At 54.0% G+C, this 15,999-nt stretch overlaps 1 protein-coding gene across 3 annotated transcripts in view; it reads left to right on the forward strand.

The window, feature by feature from the left end:
• The window catches only part of ADCY5 (adenylate cyclase 5), a 144,443-nt gene that overhangs the window by 94,877 nt on the left and 33,567 nt on the right, over positions 1 to 15,999 (forward strand). For 2 of the 3 annotated variants that reach the window (XM_081138922.1, XM_081138923.1), the window contains exons 4-8: positions 5,368 to 5,479; positions 6,956 to 7,083; positions 9,108 to 9,266; positions 10,137 to 10,278; positions 12,156 to 12,296. In XM_081138922.1, the coding sequence (XP_080995048.1) occupies positions 5,368 to 5,479; positions 6,956 to 7,083; positions 9,108 to 9,266; positions 10,137 to 10,278; positions 12,156 to 12,296 (682 nt within the window). The remainder of the gene's footprint in view (positions 1 to 5,367; positions 5,480 to 6,955; positions 7,084 to 9,107; positions 9,267 to 10,136; positions 10,279 to 12,155; positions 12,297 to 15,999) is intronic. The other variant, XM_081138921.1, reaches the window with a different exon arrangement.

Genomic DNA, 15,999 nt, shown 5'->3' on the forward strand with positions numbered 1-15,999 from the left:
TTGCTAAGGCCATACCTGACTGTGCTGCGCACCTAGTGCATATGAGCCATCACTCCTCCTTTATCTCCCAAGGGGCATGAGTGGACTCCAGGTTGTATGGCCTGGAGCAGATGGAGGATATGCTTCAGGGGTCAGCCTTCTTGATCAAGAAGAGACCCCTGGCCTGTGGCTGGGCCTCCCCATGCTACCCGTGGGAGGCCTCCAGGGAGCTTCCTGTCCTGCTTCCCCAAGACCTTCAGCAATGCTGGGAGCTGGGCTGAGACCTTGCCATATCCCCTTCCTAACCCCCACCTGTGACCTCTGTTTCCCAGTCCCTGGGTCCTCCAAGGCCACTTTAACAGACAGGTAGATGCCTCTTGGCCTTGCTTGAGCTCCCCCTGAGCAATGCCGGGGAATGCAGAAGATCAAAGGAGCAGGTCCTCATGATGTCGGCCGCCCAAACCATGAGGTCAGCTCAGCTCCTGGGTGTTCAGATGCTGCCGGATGTGGCTTCCGCACAGGAACAGGGCCAGACACTGACAGCTTCATCAAGTCACAGGGCCTGTTGGCAGCAAAAGGGAGCAACAGTGAGGAAATGCGCTTAACCAAAAATGCATGTGGTAAAGCTGAGCCAAGGCAGTGACAGATAGCTGAAGGGCCCATTGTGGTAACTGGGACGCATGCCTGCCCGCTCTTGCCTCTGGAGTGGAACGCAGGGCCCACGAGTGATGGATGGCAGGTAATTAGGGAGAAGCACAGAGCAAGTGGGCCTGCCCGGCTTCTGTGCACCCGCCCGCTGTGAGGCCTGGTCACGTTGCCAACATGAGCTCTCAAGTGGGAGCTAATCGATGAATTAGCACCTTATGGCACATCTGGGCCCAGCCCGGCTGCAAAATGGCCTTCAGAATTACCACAGAGCAGACCAGAAAAGGTTGGCCAGTAGAATAGACAGCCTGCCCTGGGTAAGGTAAACCTCCTGAAGTGACAGTCACTGAGCAGAATCTTTCCCGGATGGCAGAGAAATGTGGCTGACAGGAGTCGGGGAATGTGGGGTGGCAGTGTTTTCATACTGGCTGCAAGGGTCAGGGTTGGGGTCTCCGAGGCCCTGTCCAAGCTGCCATGTGAGTTAGAAACCCTGATTTGAGCCCCTCCTCCCTAGCTGGCTGGTCATTCTGTCCTACCCCTGAAAAGAAGGAAGCCGTAGCAACCTGCCCACCCTGATTCCTCAGCAGCTGTTGAAGGTCCCGGAGGGGGCCCTGGAAGAGCAGATCATAGGAGATTGGAGGGCAGGTCAGGCTTTCTAAGCCACCTGGAGGCCCACACACACCGAGGTTTCCAGCATCTCCTGCCAGAACCATTCCACCGTTTGTTCTGTGAACGTTGCTGGAGTGGCTACTGGGTGCCAGTCGCTGGGCTTCGCAGACTTGTGTCTCAGATGACATGCTTGGAACTCTGAAGAGGCCCAGGGAGTAGAAGCAAGAGCTACTCTAGTTACTGGTTCTGCCTCCTAGTTGCTTTGAAACTATACTCTCTTCCATTCAGCCAAACTGTTGTGGGTTGAATTTATTCCCCTCTGAAAAATATATTGAGGCCCTAACCCCTGGTGTCTGTGAATGTGACCTCATTTGGAAATAGGGTCTTTGCAGATGAAATCGAGTTAAGAGGAGGTCATGCTGGAGTAGAGTGGGCCCTTAATCCAATATGACTGGTGCCCAGTGGAGACAGAAGCACACAGGAAGATTGCCACGTGAGGACACAGGCAGAGACAAGGGTGAAGCAGCTGTAAGCCAGGGAATGCCAAGGAGTAACAGCCGCCACCAGAAAGAGGAAGGAAGGCTTCTACCCAGAGTCTCAGGGGGAGCATGGCCTTGCTGACACCTTGGTTTCAGGCTTCTAGCCCCAGAACAGTGAGAGAATAAATTTCTGTTGAAACCACCCAGTGTGTGGTACTTTGTTCCAGCAGCCCTAGGAAATTACTACGGGCACCAACTATGTGCTGGGTATTGCTCTAGGTGTATTATGTGGTGGTAGTTGGGGGTGTGGGGACAGATATGAAAGCAAGTAGACATGACCTCACTTCATTCTTCAGTCATTCAGTTGCAGATTTTATTGAGCATTTACTCTGTGTGCCAGACATTGTGCTGGGGCTGGGGTATAGCAGTTAATGGAATGGACCGAACTCCCTCCCTTAAGGGGTGTATACTCTAGTAGGAGAGACAGACAGGAGCATAATGATAAGTAACCACAGTAACATAAGTATATTAAATGCTGAAAAGCACAAGGAGAAAAAGTACAGCAGGGAAGGGAGAGAGACCTAAGGGCCGGGTTGTAGACTTAAATAGGGTGGTGGAAGCTTCCTTGGGAAGGTGACATTTGAACTAGTGCAGTGGTTCTCAACGCTGGCTGCCTATTAGAATCACCAGGGAAGCTTAAAATAAAACAGAACAAAAACAGTCAATAGCAGAACCCCAACCCAGGCCAATTAAGTTAGAATCTCTGGGGTTGGGGCTGAGACCTCTCCTTGTAAAATCTCCCGGATGATTCTGCCAGGCACCAGGTCTAGCAGGATGAAAGCTGCAGTGGAGAAACGTGCTCTCTGTGGCCCAGCGAGGTCACCTGTGGAGAAGGAGAGTGGTCCAGGCCTGTCCATGTCTATACTTGGCAGACAGACACCTGTCCTGCCTGAGTGCCAGGTGAACTCAGACAGATGACCCTGGTTCCCATTCTCTTTCTTTCTTCTTACCCTGCCTCTGCCACGTTTGGGGACTTTTTTCCTTCCTACTGTGGCGTCTCACCAGCCTTGGGCCCCGAGTGGAACCACTACTGGGCCTGATGTCACTGGCTTTGCATTTGAAATAGTGAAGTTAACCGGTTGTGCTCTTTCACTCTGGAGCAGCCAATTTTGACTCCAACTTGCCTTGGCTTTGATCTCCTGAGAGGTAAAGAAGAATTTCCAGAACAACTACATCACGGTGCTTTTCACAGGCTAGGAGAGACCTTTTCCTTTCTCCTGGGTGGAGTGGGGCAGCTGCTGGGAGACTGAGAGTTCGGGGAAGTAGCAGGCAGGCCAGGATGGGGGTCTGCACTTGGTTGGGAAGCCCAGGTCAGCATCTGGAGCCTAGCAGCTTCCCCTTACTCGCTCCTGTCTCACCCAGCATGCTGGAAACCCAGTCTCCCCCTGGGTGGGTGCTGAGCCTGTCTCACAGGTCAGACACCAGGCATCAAAGCTTGATGGTGATTCCCGACTCCCTTTCATCTTCTGAGCACCCTTCCACATGGCTGCCCACTCCGGAGCAGCTTGTCTGATGTCCAGAGTCCTGTGGTGTGATGGGACAGTGTCTCTCCTCTCTGCTCCTCCTGCTCCCCACTTTTTCTCTTTCCCCTCATTTGTCTTGTCTCTTGTCATGTCCCCCCCATTTTTCCCACTCTCTTTGGCTTTCCTCCTGCAGTTGTCTTTGCTGATCCAGGGTGGGATCAAAGTGTCCAGAGGAGCTGGGACGCGGGGAAATAGCAATGGGCTTGGGACCTGAGGTGACACAGCCTGGCTGAAGCCCGAGGATGCACTCCCCGGTGGCCCAGCCTTTTTCCATTTCCCCTCACATGAGCCGGAAGCAGCTGCTGAGTGTACCCTCTTGAGGGAGTCCTGCACTCGCCCACTTGCAACATCCCACGTGCCCCTCGCCTCCCTCTGCCTCATATACGATGCCAGACCACTGATTATGCTTTTATTCACTTCAGATGACTGTAGGCCAACAGAGAGCATATTATTTATTGGTTCAGCTCCTGGACTATGGAGATAGGTTGCCTGTGTGGCCATGGGCAGGTGACTCACCCTCTCTGTGCCTCAGTTTTCTCACCTGTAAAAGCAGGATACTAACTTCAGGGTGAATGTGAGGCTTAAATGAGTTCATGTAAAGTGCACAGTGTCCAACTGTTTTAAAATGTTGGTTTCATTAGTATCCAGGTGTGGTGAATTAGGAGGTGATTTCCATCGAAAAGATAATTTGTTACAGTTCCCAAGAGGTGAGGGCACACAGTGTTGTGGGGGGCCAGGCAGGGTCGGGCAAGAGGCAGAGTGTCAGGGGAATGTGGACAGGAGCCTTTATTGTGGGAAGGAATGGGGGAGACAGAATAAGCAGGCTTAGGGCTGCCCCGAGTTTTCTGGCACCTGTCCCTGGGGTGATGAGGGCAGGGTCCCGGGTATGGGAGCCTGACTGGGGGGGGGGGGTTCTGGACCCTGAGGTGAGTTGCTGACTCTCTCTAGGAACTGGCTGGCCTGGGAGGGACAGGCTCCCTAGGGTGAGCAAGGCCCCAGATGTCAAACATCAGAATAAAAAGACACACTTAATGCACCCACACATTTTCAGAATGAAGTGACAAAATATGTTTAGTTCTACATTCTTCCTTTAAAGTGAGACTTGTCAGTTTTGGAGCCTCGGGGCCGTGGTGAGGAAGCCACACAGGCCGTGGGGGGAGAGCCCATCGTGCCGCTGTCTCCGGCTTCTTCTGTGAGGTGGACACAGCAAGCTTTCGAGCCTGAGGGCCCCCGGAGGACTCAGTGACATGACGTGTCGCAAGCTCCCGGCCCCATCCAGGCCACCGGGAGCAGCTCAGTACACGAGAGTCACTACATTTTTGTTTTCATTTCAAGAAGAGAATTCTAGGGGCCCTTACACATTCTGGCACTGGGTCCTCACCTCCGGTCGTCTGTTATGAAACAAAAGGAAGCTGTTTCAGTCTTAGAAACACAAGCCTCAGAAACATAAACGATTGCAACCTGCAGTGTGGGGGCCGGCTGGTGCGTCTGATGCACGCCCGGGGATGAGGCCAGAGGAGCTGGTGGGGATGGGTTGGGGGGCTTCCAGAGATGCTCCCTGCCTGCGTCTTCCCCTCTCTCCTCCCTGAGCCTCCTTTAATCTGTCCCTTCTAGAGGATTTCTTTGGGATGGAGAACTTGGGGTAGGATTTCCTTGTGTATGAAGTGAGACCTTTGTGAGGCTGCCATTCGGTCCTGAAACACTTTCCAGAGCAGATGAATCAAAGGCCCCCATCACCAGGCCCGAGAGGTGACCGAGAATTGGGAGGCCTGGTCCAGTCTGTCGTAAACTCAGGCAGACACACCCTCCCAGACCTCCTTGCCTCCACCCTCTCTTCCTCTTGAGCAGCAGTGAGAACATAAAAGGACTGGGGGTGTTGCCTGGCCAGCAGGGAGAGGTCAGCATTCTTGGGTCTCCAGGGCCAGGGCCTCTTTGTCGTCTCCCCAGCAGCCACATGGAGCCCCCAGTACTAGTAGTGCTGGCCCGCAGACCTCCTAAGGCCAAGGGTGGGCCTGGCTGTGTCCCCCTGACCTTTCTCCCTCACCGGGATCTCCCTCTGCCTGTCTCCCCAGCATCCTGTTTGCTGACATCGAGGGCTTTACCAGCCTGGCGTCGCAGTGCACTGCCCAGGAGCTGGTCATGACTCTCAACGAGCTCTTTGCCCGCTTCGACAAGTTGGCTGCGGTGAGTCACCCTGCCTGTGCCCTCAGCACCCGAGGGCCTCAGCCAGGGCCAGCAGGGTGGCCCAGTCTGGGCTGCCTGAGGGAGGGTGCTGTGGTCAGGGACCCGATGAACCCCAGGGACGGGCACTGTGCCAGGGTGTGCCCTGCCTGGCAGAGTCTGCTGTTGGGAACTGGTGACTGGCGGAGGTGGCTGTGTGTCCTTACGCCCTGCATCAGCCCCGGCCACACACTTAGTAGGAGATGCTTTCTCAGAGTCATGGGTCACGGGGGAGGGAGTAAGTGAGCCCTCCATCGGTGGAAGGGGTGGCGAGGCCTGCAGGTATCACTGCCCAGACCCCTGAGGAACTTCTGTTCAATGGGGCAGATTAGGTGCCTCATCTGCCACTTTCCTGATGAGCGTGGCCAGAGTGATCAGAGGATGAGTCTGAATCCCAGCTGGCCTGCAGACAGCGTGGGCCACCCCTCAAGGGCTTCCAGAGAGAGGGCTCTTCAACCTTGGAACAGAGTGGAAGTAGCACCCCAGGACACTTCCTTCATTAGTCCCTGTTTACACTTTGTCATCGTTTCCCAGCTCTGTGGCTTTGGGTGATGCTCTGGGCCTTTGTGGAGTCACTATAGGTTGGGAGTCACTTGCCATAGTGCCCACCAGCTCCTGGACTTGTTCCCCTTTGCCCTCTGCAGGCAGGAAGAGGTGGGCCTCGCTTCATGGATTGTTTCTATCACTGAACTCGGTGAACAGGTCCATGCTTGGCACTTGGGCACTCGGGCACTCGATGAGCCTTTAATAAGTCCAGTGTCCAGCTTCATAAATTAACTTCCTGGAGGCAGACTTGGACAGATCAGTACTGGTGATTAATGACCTTCCTTCTCAGTCCCAGTTACAGATGTTCCTGCCCAGTGACTGCGGTGCCATTCCTCGGCAGGCATGTCAGCCTTGTGGGTGTCTTAGCACTCCCTCCCTGGTCGAGCAAAACTCTTTTTGATAAAAACTCAGGCGGAGGGTCAGGCAAACTTGTGGTTAAATCTCATTTCTGCTTCTCTTTGTACAAGAATAATAATCAGAAAACTGTTTATAGAACCTTAGGCCAGGAGTCAAGGCGTGCTCCAGGAGGTGTGGTGGGACTGGGGATACTCCCACTCAGCCTGGGGTCTTCTACACACTGACCTGACAGGCTGCCCTATTTGCTGCCCCGTGGACCCTTCTTGAGCCCCTGCAGGGGCCAGGAAAGTGAGTTCCTGAGTGTGGGGAGGCTGGAATGCTTCCCCAAGGGCTGCTTAGCCTGTCCTCTGTCCCCCACGGCTTTTGATAAGCCTGTCCCGGGACTATTCCGCGCATCGTGCAGGCGCTGGGTCTGTGCTCACTGCCCTAAAAGGCAAGTTATTCCAGGCATGGAGTGAATCTGTTTGCTTCCCGTTTCTTTCCCTCCCACTTCACTTTCTTGCTATTTTTAATTTTTAAAATTAATTTGCTTTCCAGGAGAATCACTGTTTACGTATTAAGATCCTGGGGGATTGTTATTACTGCGTCTCGGGGCTGCCTGAAGCGAGGGCTGACCACGCCCACTGCTGTGTGGAGATGGGCATGGACATGATTGAAGCCATCTCGTAAGTGCCTGTCTCTAGGGGGACTGTCCATCTCCATGGGCACTGTCTCTCTTTAGGTGGGCTGTCCATCTCCAGGAACATTGTCTCTCTGCAGGGGGACTGTCCCACAGCCCAAGTAACTGACTGGCCACCTGCTTGAACGATGGAGGCAGGGAAACAGTGGATAGAGCCATCTCCCAAGAACCATCCGGCCTTGTGGGAGAGTTGATTTGCTCCTGCAGCTGTTGAGCCTTCTCCTGGGCTCCTTTTACCCACAGCAGCCTGGGAAGCTTTTCCCTGAGGAGCATGTCCTGCAAGAAGGGAGGGCTTTGCAGGAGGTCTGGATCCACCTCTGCAGTAGCAGAGGATAAACCCATAGTGGTGCCATGTGGGCCTTGCACTCCAGTCCCTCCTGTCCTCTCACCATCACCCAGCCAGGGGTAGATCCCACCAGCCCCATTTCTTCCCAGAGGAGAAAGGCTGGGCTTACGGGTAAATAGCTCTCCAGGGTAATATTCCTAGGCAGGGGAAGTCAAACACAGGTGTTCCCATTTTAAGAAAATCGATCCATCCTGGGAATATAACAAGAAGGATTGGGGCCAATTCTTGGTCATTGCTGACCATAGAAGGAGCCTCTGGTCATTAAAAATCTTGGGACAACCCAAGCTTACATGTCAAAGATTGCGTCCAGGTTCAGTAACTTTGAACTTTACGTATTAAAGTTCCTTGGGCAGGAGCCGAAGAAATGCCAGAGGACAAGGTCAGAGGTCAGAGTAGCTGGCCAGGAAGTGGCCAGGTCCATGAAATTTGGCTCAGTCCCGTTCGGCAGTGTTTGTTGAGTACCCCTGTGGGCCTGGGTTCGCCAGTAAGTCCCTCGCCCAGAAGCATGTAGTCTGTTGAGGGAGAGAGGTTGGGACCCCACCATTCTGATACCAGGCATGCCGAGTGGACGAGTGGCAAACTGTGGTGGGAGGTGTCAAGGAGGCAGCCATTGATTCCACTGAGAGGACCTAGAAGGGTTATTATTAATGACCAGGGGCTCCTTCATGGAGGAGGTGGCCCTGGCGTTAAGCCAGAAAGGTAGAATGAGATATCGTCAACCTAAGCAAGTGGCCAGAGGCATTGTGGATGGAAGGAACAGCTCCAGGAAAGTATTTGCGGAGCTGATCCCAGGACAACGGAAGTGACAGATGACGTAACGTTCCCTGCGGTGGGTGTCAGCCTCACCCTTGTGAGCTGGGCTGGAATCCTCACGCCCGCCATGTCAGACTGGCGCCCACCCCTGGCTGAGTGGGCTCGTCCCCGGGGTCTCAGGGAGGACCCAGGTCCCTAAAGAGTGCATACTGCGTAACCCCAGAATACCTGTACCCTCCTTCGCGGACTCTGGGCCCCAGACACACACCTGGAGATGTATAGCTTCTGTCCTACTCCCCTTCCCACAGAGGGCCCGCCTGTCTATTGGGGACCTCCTGGGTACATGATGCACATAGCAGGGGCTGGAGCTTACTTCTAGCATATAGGGGACACCTCGTCCTTTGCCCCTGCCTAGGCTCCCCTTTTTCTGAGCAGACATACTTCCTCTTTTACCCACCTTCCTCTATTATCCAGCAATGTGGGTAACCCCAAGAGCATTATATGTATTGGCTTTAACTTCCCTTTCTGGCTCAAGTCGGCACTAATGTTCGTTTGCATTTTCGGAACGCAATTTAATTATTTAATTGACTGAGGATGGCGACGGCCCCCCCCCCCGTGCCCTAGTGGGGGCAACTACTGGGGTCTGGGTTTTAGTGTGAGGTGCTGCGCCACCTTGTGGCCAAGCCAGGAAGCAGCACCGCTCACAGTTCACAGCACCTGAGCTCCAGCGCCCAGCCTCGTCCTGCCGGTTGGACAGTCTCAGACTGGGTTTGGGCTGGCCCAGAATGAAATGACTTTTTGAACCCTGCACCTTCTGACGTGCCCCCTGAACCCCTGCTTTCCAGCCTCACTCCCACTCTGTGTGCCTGGCCTGTGACCCTCTCCCAGCCTCATCCCTGCTCCATCCCCAGGTTGGTCCGGGAGGTGACAGGGGTGAACGTGAACATGCGCGTGGGAATTCACAGCGGGCGAGTACACTGCGGTGTCCTTGGTCTCAGGAAGTGGCAGTTCGACGTCTGGTCTAACGACGTCACACTGGCCAACCACATGGAGGCTGGAGGCAAGGCTGGGTGAGTGAGGGCTGTGGGAAGGGCCCAGATGTAGCCTTCCAGCCAGCCCCACTCAGGGCGGCTGTTGTGAGGAGCGGGGCTGGAGTGGGCGGGCTGGAGTAGCTTGAAACCCTGGGGGTGGCAGAGTCTAAGTAGAAGTTTTTCAACTTGACAGAATTCTTACATGACACCGTGGCAAGTGGTAGGGAGCATCAGGTCAACTTTGCAAGTCTTCACCCAGAAGCTATTTACACAGATGCAGTGGCTTGTGAGGTGCAGGAGCTCTAGAGGAAGGAGGAACCACAGAAAGTTTCCTGGGTATCCAGGACAGAAAGGAGGTGGGATGTGAGCTGGCCTGGGTGACGGGCGGGATTTGGACAGATGAAGAAGGTGGGGTTGGCAGAGTGTCAGGTAGAGGAGTGGGGTTAAGACAGACACAGGATAGGAAAACACAGCATTTCCAAGGAATGGAAGTAGAGCAGATGGCCTTGTAGGGACCAATGGAGAAAACCTGTGTTAAGAAAGACATTCATGCCAGGTAGGGATTTGGACCCAGTTGGTAGTCAGTAGGAGCCACTGCTGGCTCCTGAGGAGGTTTGCAAAGTTTGAGACTGGAGCCCGGCAGGCTAATAATGTATTGTATTGTTATAATAATAGATCATAGATGTGAGATGGTGTAGTTGTGGTGAACACAGCTGGGACAGGCCCTGCCTGGGCCATTTTGATGACATTAGAGGGACACAGGGCATTGAGTAGGGATCAAGGTTGGGGTTACCATTTGAGCCACACTTTGAATCACGATTGAGTCGGTTCTAGTTAGCTTCTGCATGGCAGCCAGAGTTCTGAACTCAGATTTTCTCCCTCCTCTCCCGCTTCCCTCTGCACCTGCAGACGCATCCACATCACCAAGGCCACACTCAACTACCTGAACGGGGACTACGAGGTGGAGCCAGGCTGTGGGGGCGAGCGCAACGCCTACCTCAAGGAGCACAGCATCGAGACCTTCCTCATCCTGCGCTGCACCCAGAAGCGGGTCCGGGGGCCGGGAGCTGGGGGCAGGGAGGCTCCGGGGCTTCGTTCTTTGGGGAGGGACGTTTTCTTGGCCTGCTGCTGCCTTCTCCTCTTACACTCTCCTTGAGCCGAGTCATGGATTCGTTGGCTCCTGCATCTTGGGAAGGACATACCAGGAGCCCTGCAAAGGCTGAGGGCAAAGAGGGAATGTTTTTTCAATTTGCTTCTGTTGCAAAAACATGCAGGCTCAGATCAGTTAGCAACAGTGCCTCAGAAGGTCATGAGATGGAAATGAAGCCTCGAGGAGATCTGTCTACCACAGGCTTCATCTCACTCCTTTTCTGTTGCCAGAACTCAGCGGACTTTGGCCCTTGTCCGTCCCTCCATGTCCCCCCCCCCCCCCCCCCCCCCCCCGCCTGAGCTTGTGTATCTTTGTTTCTTGAACCTCTGTCTTTTTCCTTTCTTCTAGTCCCTTCTTCCTCCTTTTGTCTCTGCCCACATTTACCAAAAACACACACAAAAACCCCTGAATTATCAGCAGAACTCAGCGTTCTATTTTTAATAGTCTCATGTTCCAGGTTCTTAATTTTTAAAGTGAGTGACGAGAACATTTCCTTTTTTCTCCCCAGATTAAAATGCCCCTTACTTATGAATGTTTCCGATGAATTTATCTGTTGGTCAGAGCCCTTCCATAGAGGAAAGCTTCCCTGTTTCTTTCCTGAGAAATCAGACTAAAATACAAGATTAAGCTGTGAGAAAAGTTCAGAGAAAGTCTTGGATGAGAGCAAAAGGAGGTTTTTAAAGGGAGGCAGGGCTCTTTGGGGCAGGTGCCCACCCCGAGAGGGACGTCAGAGGGCACCTTGTCCTGCCTCAGCAGCACCTGCAGGACACCGGTCTGGCGGCAGGGGTCTCAGGCCCCTCGCAGACACAAGAAGAGGAAGGGAGGGTGCCGGGCGCTTTGGGGAGAGCTCCTAGTGGCTAATTGACACATTTTTAAACATTGGCTTGTTTGGCTGGAGTATAAATGAACTGAAGCCCTCGCAGGCCCTCCTCCCACCTCCTTCCTCTCTACCTGTTCCCAAGACCTCCAGCAGCCTGCCCCTCTACCCTGGGTTTTCTTCCAGCTTGACAAGAGGCCCAGAAAGGATGAAATGGAGACAGACAGAGAGACAGGCAGGCGTGACACGCCCCCCAGCAGTGTCAGCTGAATCCCCCTTCCCTCAAATCCCTAATTGTGTGCACTCCAGGCCCAGGGAGGGCGTTGGGGGGAAGGCTGCCTCAGGTCTCTTCAGGGCCTCTCCAGACCTTCAGTGGAGCCTGTTTGGATGGATGAATAGACAGAAAGATAGAAGAGATTGTGGTTGGCATGTGGGCGCCTGGCTGAGTTCCCGCTTGTGTATTGTGCAATGCATGTCAGTCCTTGACTCTCATATCCTAATGACCCAAACTTCAGGAAGCTGCTTCTGGGCAGCAGTCCCACTGCCCGCTCTGCTAGGACCCACCTATTTTGGATAAGCTGAGTAGAGACTGGAATCCCAGGTTTCCTTTCCCTCTTATCACCCCCGGACACCTACGCGCCCAGCTCTGCCCACCCCTGAGGATTCCATATGATTGACAGGTCTTCCCAGGCCCATTTATTTCCCCGCAGACCAACCTCATTGTCCTGTTCTGCCGCTCTCACAGGGCTAGCTTTGGGGAGTTTGGAGGGACTAGGATGCTCTCTTGGGTGAGCACTAGGATCTTGACAGACTTCTGGGCTCCAGGCTGTGCCGAGAAGAGAGCGGCAGCTGCCTTAACCGCTGGGCTTCTGGCAGGCACCTGGGAGCATGAGAAACTCCACTCTGGGGCTCATCTTGTGGGCCCTGCCCACAGGCTGATGCATCTGTGTTGCTCTCCCAGAAAGACGAGAAGGCCATGATCGCCAAGATGAATCGCCAGAGGACCAACTCCATCGGGCACAACCCGCCCCATTGGGGGGCCGAGCGCCCCTTCTACAACCACCTGGGCGGCAACCAGGTGTCCAAGGAGATGAAGCGGATGGTGAGTGGTTGGCAGGGCAGGGTGGGCCTTCTGTGGGTGTGAGGCTGGGCCAGGCCTTGGTGTTGCCCGAGGGAATCTGGAGAGCCACAGAAGGAAATATTGGAAGTGGGGCTCACCCCAACTTTGAACTAGGAGCCAGAGTGCCTGACTTCTGGCCCAGGCTCCCTTCACAAGCCTCACCAGCTCTTGGATGCTGAATTCAGATTTGGGACACAGCAGCGACACCCCTTCTTCCCTCCCTTTGGACAGAGTTTGCTGGCAAAGGCTGGAAGCGGCCTCAGCTGGCTGGACCCGGGGTGAGGCCCTGAGGAGTGGGGTGGGCTTCAGCTTGTCAGACATCCTTCTAGAACCTGCTGCATTTCCCAGGCAGTTGAAACCCATCCTTTGACCCAGACGTTCAGAAACCATCCCACTGCTTTTTGACAAGTGCCAGGTGATGGTTCCCTTTGCCCACTGTGCTGAGAAACACCCGTGCTAACTGCAGCCACTGGTGGGTGCTGCAGGCTGAGTGAGTGGAGGCCGACTTGGGTGCTACCTCATCTCAAGGGACCCTGCCTGCTTTGGGACAGACACCCCCAGCATCCCTGCATGCACCGGGGACGAACTAATTCAGGAGGTGTTGTCCAGGTTCTATCAGTGATGATAGGAAGGAATTCCGAAGGTGGAAAGAAGATGAAGAAGGTGACAGAAGTCAGGTCACAGCATCCATGTTTCTTCCCTTTCATCTGAGAGCTCAAGGGCAGCCTGGCTTCCCAGCAGAACCACCCACCCTTAGGGGGTGCTGGGTGAGGAGCGAGGGTGCAGGGCTTGGTGTGTGTGGCCACAAACCTCCCACAGAGCAGGGTGGAGGGATCAGTGGGGCATGTGCACTGGGGCCAGGCTAGGTTTCAGTTGCAGCAATAGGGGTCAGAGACAGACTGCATGGAAACTGAGCAGACGGAGTCAGGGTCCTGGGGGAGGGGACTGCAGGGGACCCAGTCTCTCTGTTTCTTGCTAGCTGGCAAGTAGCAGATAACAAATGTTTAAGGAAAATATACAGAAAAAAAAAAAATGAAGTTAGTCAAGACCTCCATTTTCCTTTTTTTTAAAATAATTTTTTAAAATCCCCACTCAAGGATATTTTTATTGATTTTTAGGGAGAGAGAAAAATCGATGTGAGAGCAAGACATTGATCAGTTGCCTTCCATATGCTCCCTGATCAGGGATCGAACCTGCAACCTGTTTATGTGCCCTGACTGGAAATTGAACCTGAAGACGCTCCAAGCAAATGAGCCACCTGGCCAGGGTCATTTTACTTTTGGTGGTAAAGAATTAACTCGCAGGACACCAAGGTTATGAGGGAGCCGAGTGGGAGAGGCCCAGCCTTCCCCCAGAGCTTTGAACTTGGACTCCCACGGACCTGGTCAGCGTTACCCAGGGCTCCAGCCACCACTCTCCTTCCCTCAGCAGCCCTCCCCAAAGCAAAGAGCAGTGGGTGGACCCTCCCTGTTTTCACCCCAGTCCTTTAATACTCTCGGAAGACTCTGTATCCACATGACCAGGATGGTCAAGAGTGGGGCTGGCTAGAGGAGAGGGGGCAGACTGAGAGCAGGGTGAAAAGAGCGAGGCTCTCATCCAGGTGGGAGGAAAGAGAGGCACAGGGGAGCAGGAAGACAGGAGGAGAGAGGACTGAGAGGGTAACTGGGGGCAGAGGGGGAGCTGGAGATGATGGAGTGCGGGGAAGAAAGAGACAAGGGAAGAGGTGAGGAGGGACCACCAGCAGGCCCGAAAAGTGCTTGGTGGTACTTTCTCTGTTTAAAATCTGTGGAAAGTGGGGGTTTTTTCTTTAGTGATAAGTCGTGATATGTGATGGAATATTCAGTTATTTCAGAGCCTCAGAGGGGGTTTGGACAATAAGCACCAGTTTGGCAGACACATTAATCATTGTTAGGACAAGGAGCTGGGGAGAATTAGCACAAGGGCTCTGACTGGGGAAAGGGCATCCTCAGAGGAGACTGGCTGCAGGAAAGGCTCCTTCAGGGTGTTAATTGCCTTGCCCATCCTGGCTGGGCAGAGTCACCTAAAGGGCCAGCATCCAAGCACCGACTCCTGGCACCCAGCACGCTAGGCAGAGGGTCTGGGCTGGGGGTGGGACCTGTCCCAGCAGGCATCAGCACACCATTGGCAAAAGGAGGGCTTTGACCCTGACTCCTACTGCAGATGGCATGGATGTGGGGATGGGGGGTGGAAATTAGATTAAGCAGTGATGGAGAGCAGTTAGAAAGGTACTAGCTTGTAGTCAGAGGTTTATTCTTTAAATCTTGGTCCAACTTTTAATTCAGCTTTAAATCATAGTGATGGGCTCTGCAGGTTTATGTTTAGGCATGAGTGTTGAAGGTCCCTAGTTGATTTGTTAGTAGGAAGGCTGACAGGGTAATGCATGGACTTGTGCTCAGCTAACCAGGCTTGGGGAAGCTCTGCAATGGCCAGGGACAGTGGGCTGCTTTTGCTTTAGGTCTGAAGGGGAGGAATCAGGAACCAAACCCCTGAGCTGAGCCGAAGTGCTCCCCAGAAGCTCTGAGGCACAACCGTAGGAACCTGACTGAGGGTCCTGGGAGCCGACTGAGCTAGTAAGCAGGTCAGGGGACTGGAACCCAGTCTGCTGGATGGTGTTCTTAATGACCATCTTCCATGGTTTATGGACCAAGTGTTTTCTGACTCTTGTCAGCCCTCCACCCCAAGCAGATGCTGAGCTCTCCACACCAACACATGCTCCCCCACCCCGTGTGCTCCAAATGGACCCAGCCCAAACACCAACCCCAGCACAACCCTAGACAGTCAGAAACAGGTTTATTAGACACATGTCAGGTATATTTTTGAGCTGTAGAGACCAGCAGAGGCATAATACAGCTTGGTGGTTCTCAGTCCCAGAGTAAAATCATTGCCGGCGTCCGGGATGGAATTCAGTGGGCCAGCATCTGTCTGTCCGTGTTCCAGACTGGGCCTGATCAGATGGAGTGCTCACTTGAGTGACACCAACTCCTCCAACCTGGGGCTGGGAAGTGAAGTTGACTGGGTCTTGCAGTGTGGATGGAGGGCCTAGCTGTTCTCAGAGGACGGAAAACAACTGCCAGGCAGCCTGGGAGGAGCTCAGAACCCACAGCTGGGCACTTGGATGTGCCACTAGAGGCTGCTGAGGCCCCTGGGAGCCCTCAGCTGAAGGGGGTGGGGATAGAACAAGACAGAGCCCCCAGGTGCCATGAGGACCCGACACTGGTTTTAGCGTCCAGCAGCTCTGACTCCTGGAGATCAACAGAAATCTCGCTTTTTGTATTTTTGAGTCGTGTCCTTTATAGGAATGAAAAGAGGTGTGCTCATTTGCGGTTTAAGTTCACCTGGCATTTGCCATCCTCCCTGTTTGCCCAGCAGTGTGCTCCCTGCTGAGCCACAGTGGTGAGAGGTCATTCTCTGGCCTGGTCCCAGCAACCTGAGCCTCACTGGAATCTGCCTGTCCGAGGGCTATTTGTCACCTCCTCCATTGCTTCCATTCCACCACAACTGGTCAGACCCTGACGCAGCTGTTCCTCTATGGACTTTATAGAGGAACTCTGATTAGGACTTTGAGTTTGGCAACCAGTGAGGGACTTCCCTGCTCTCACCCATGCCCTGTGAATGTGAACGCCAGAACAGTAGTCAAAACCCGGATCCAGGTGGGTTCCTCATT

This window comes from Miniopterus schreibersii (genome assembly GCF_964146895.1).
Source record: "Miniopterus schreibersii genome assembly, chromosome: 5".
NCBI lineage: Eukaryota > Metazoa > Chordata > Mammalia > Chiroptera > Miniopteridae > Miniopterus > Miniopterus schreibersii.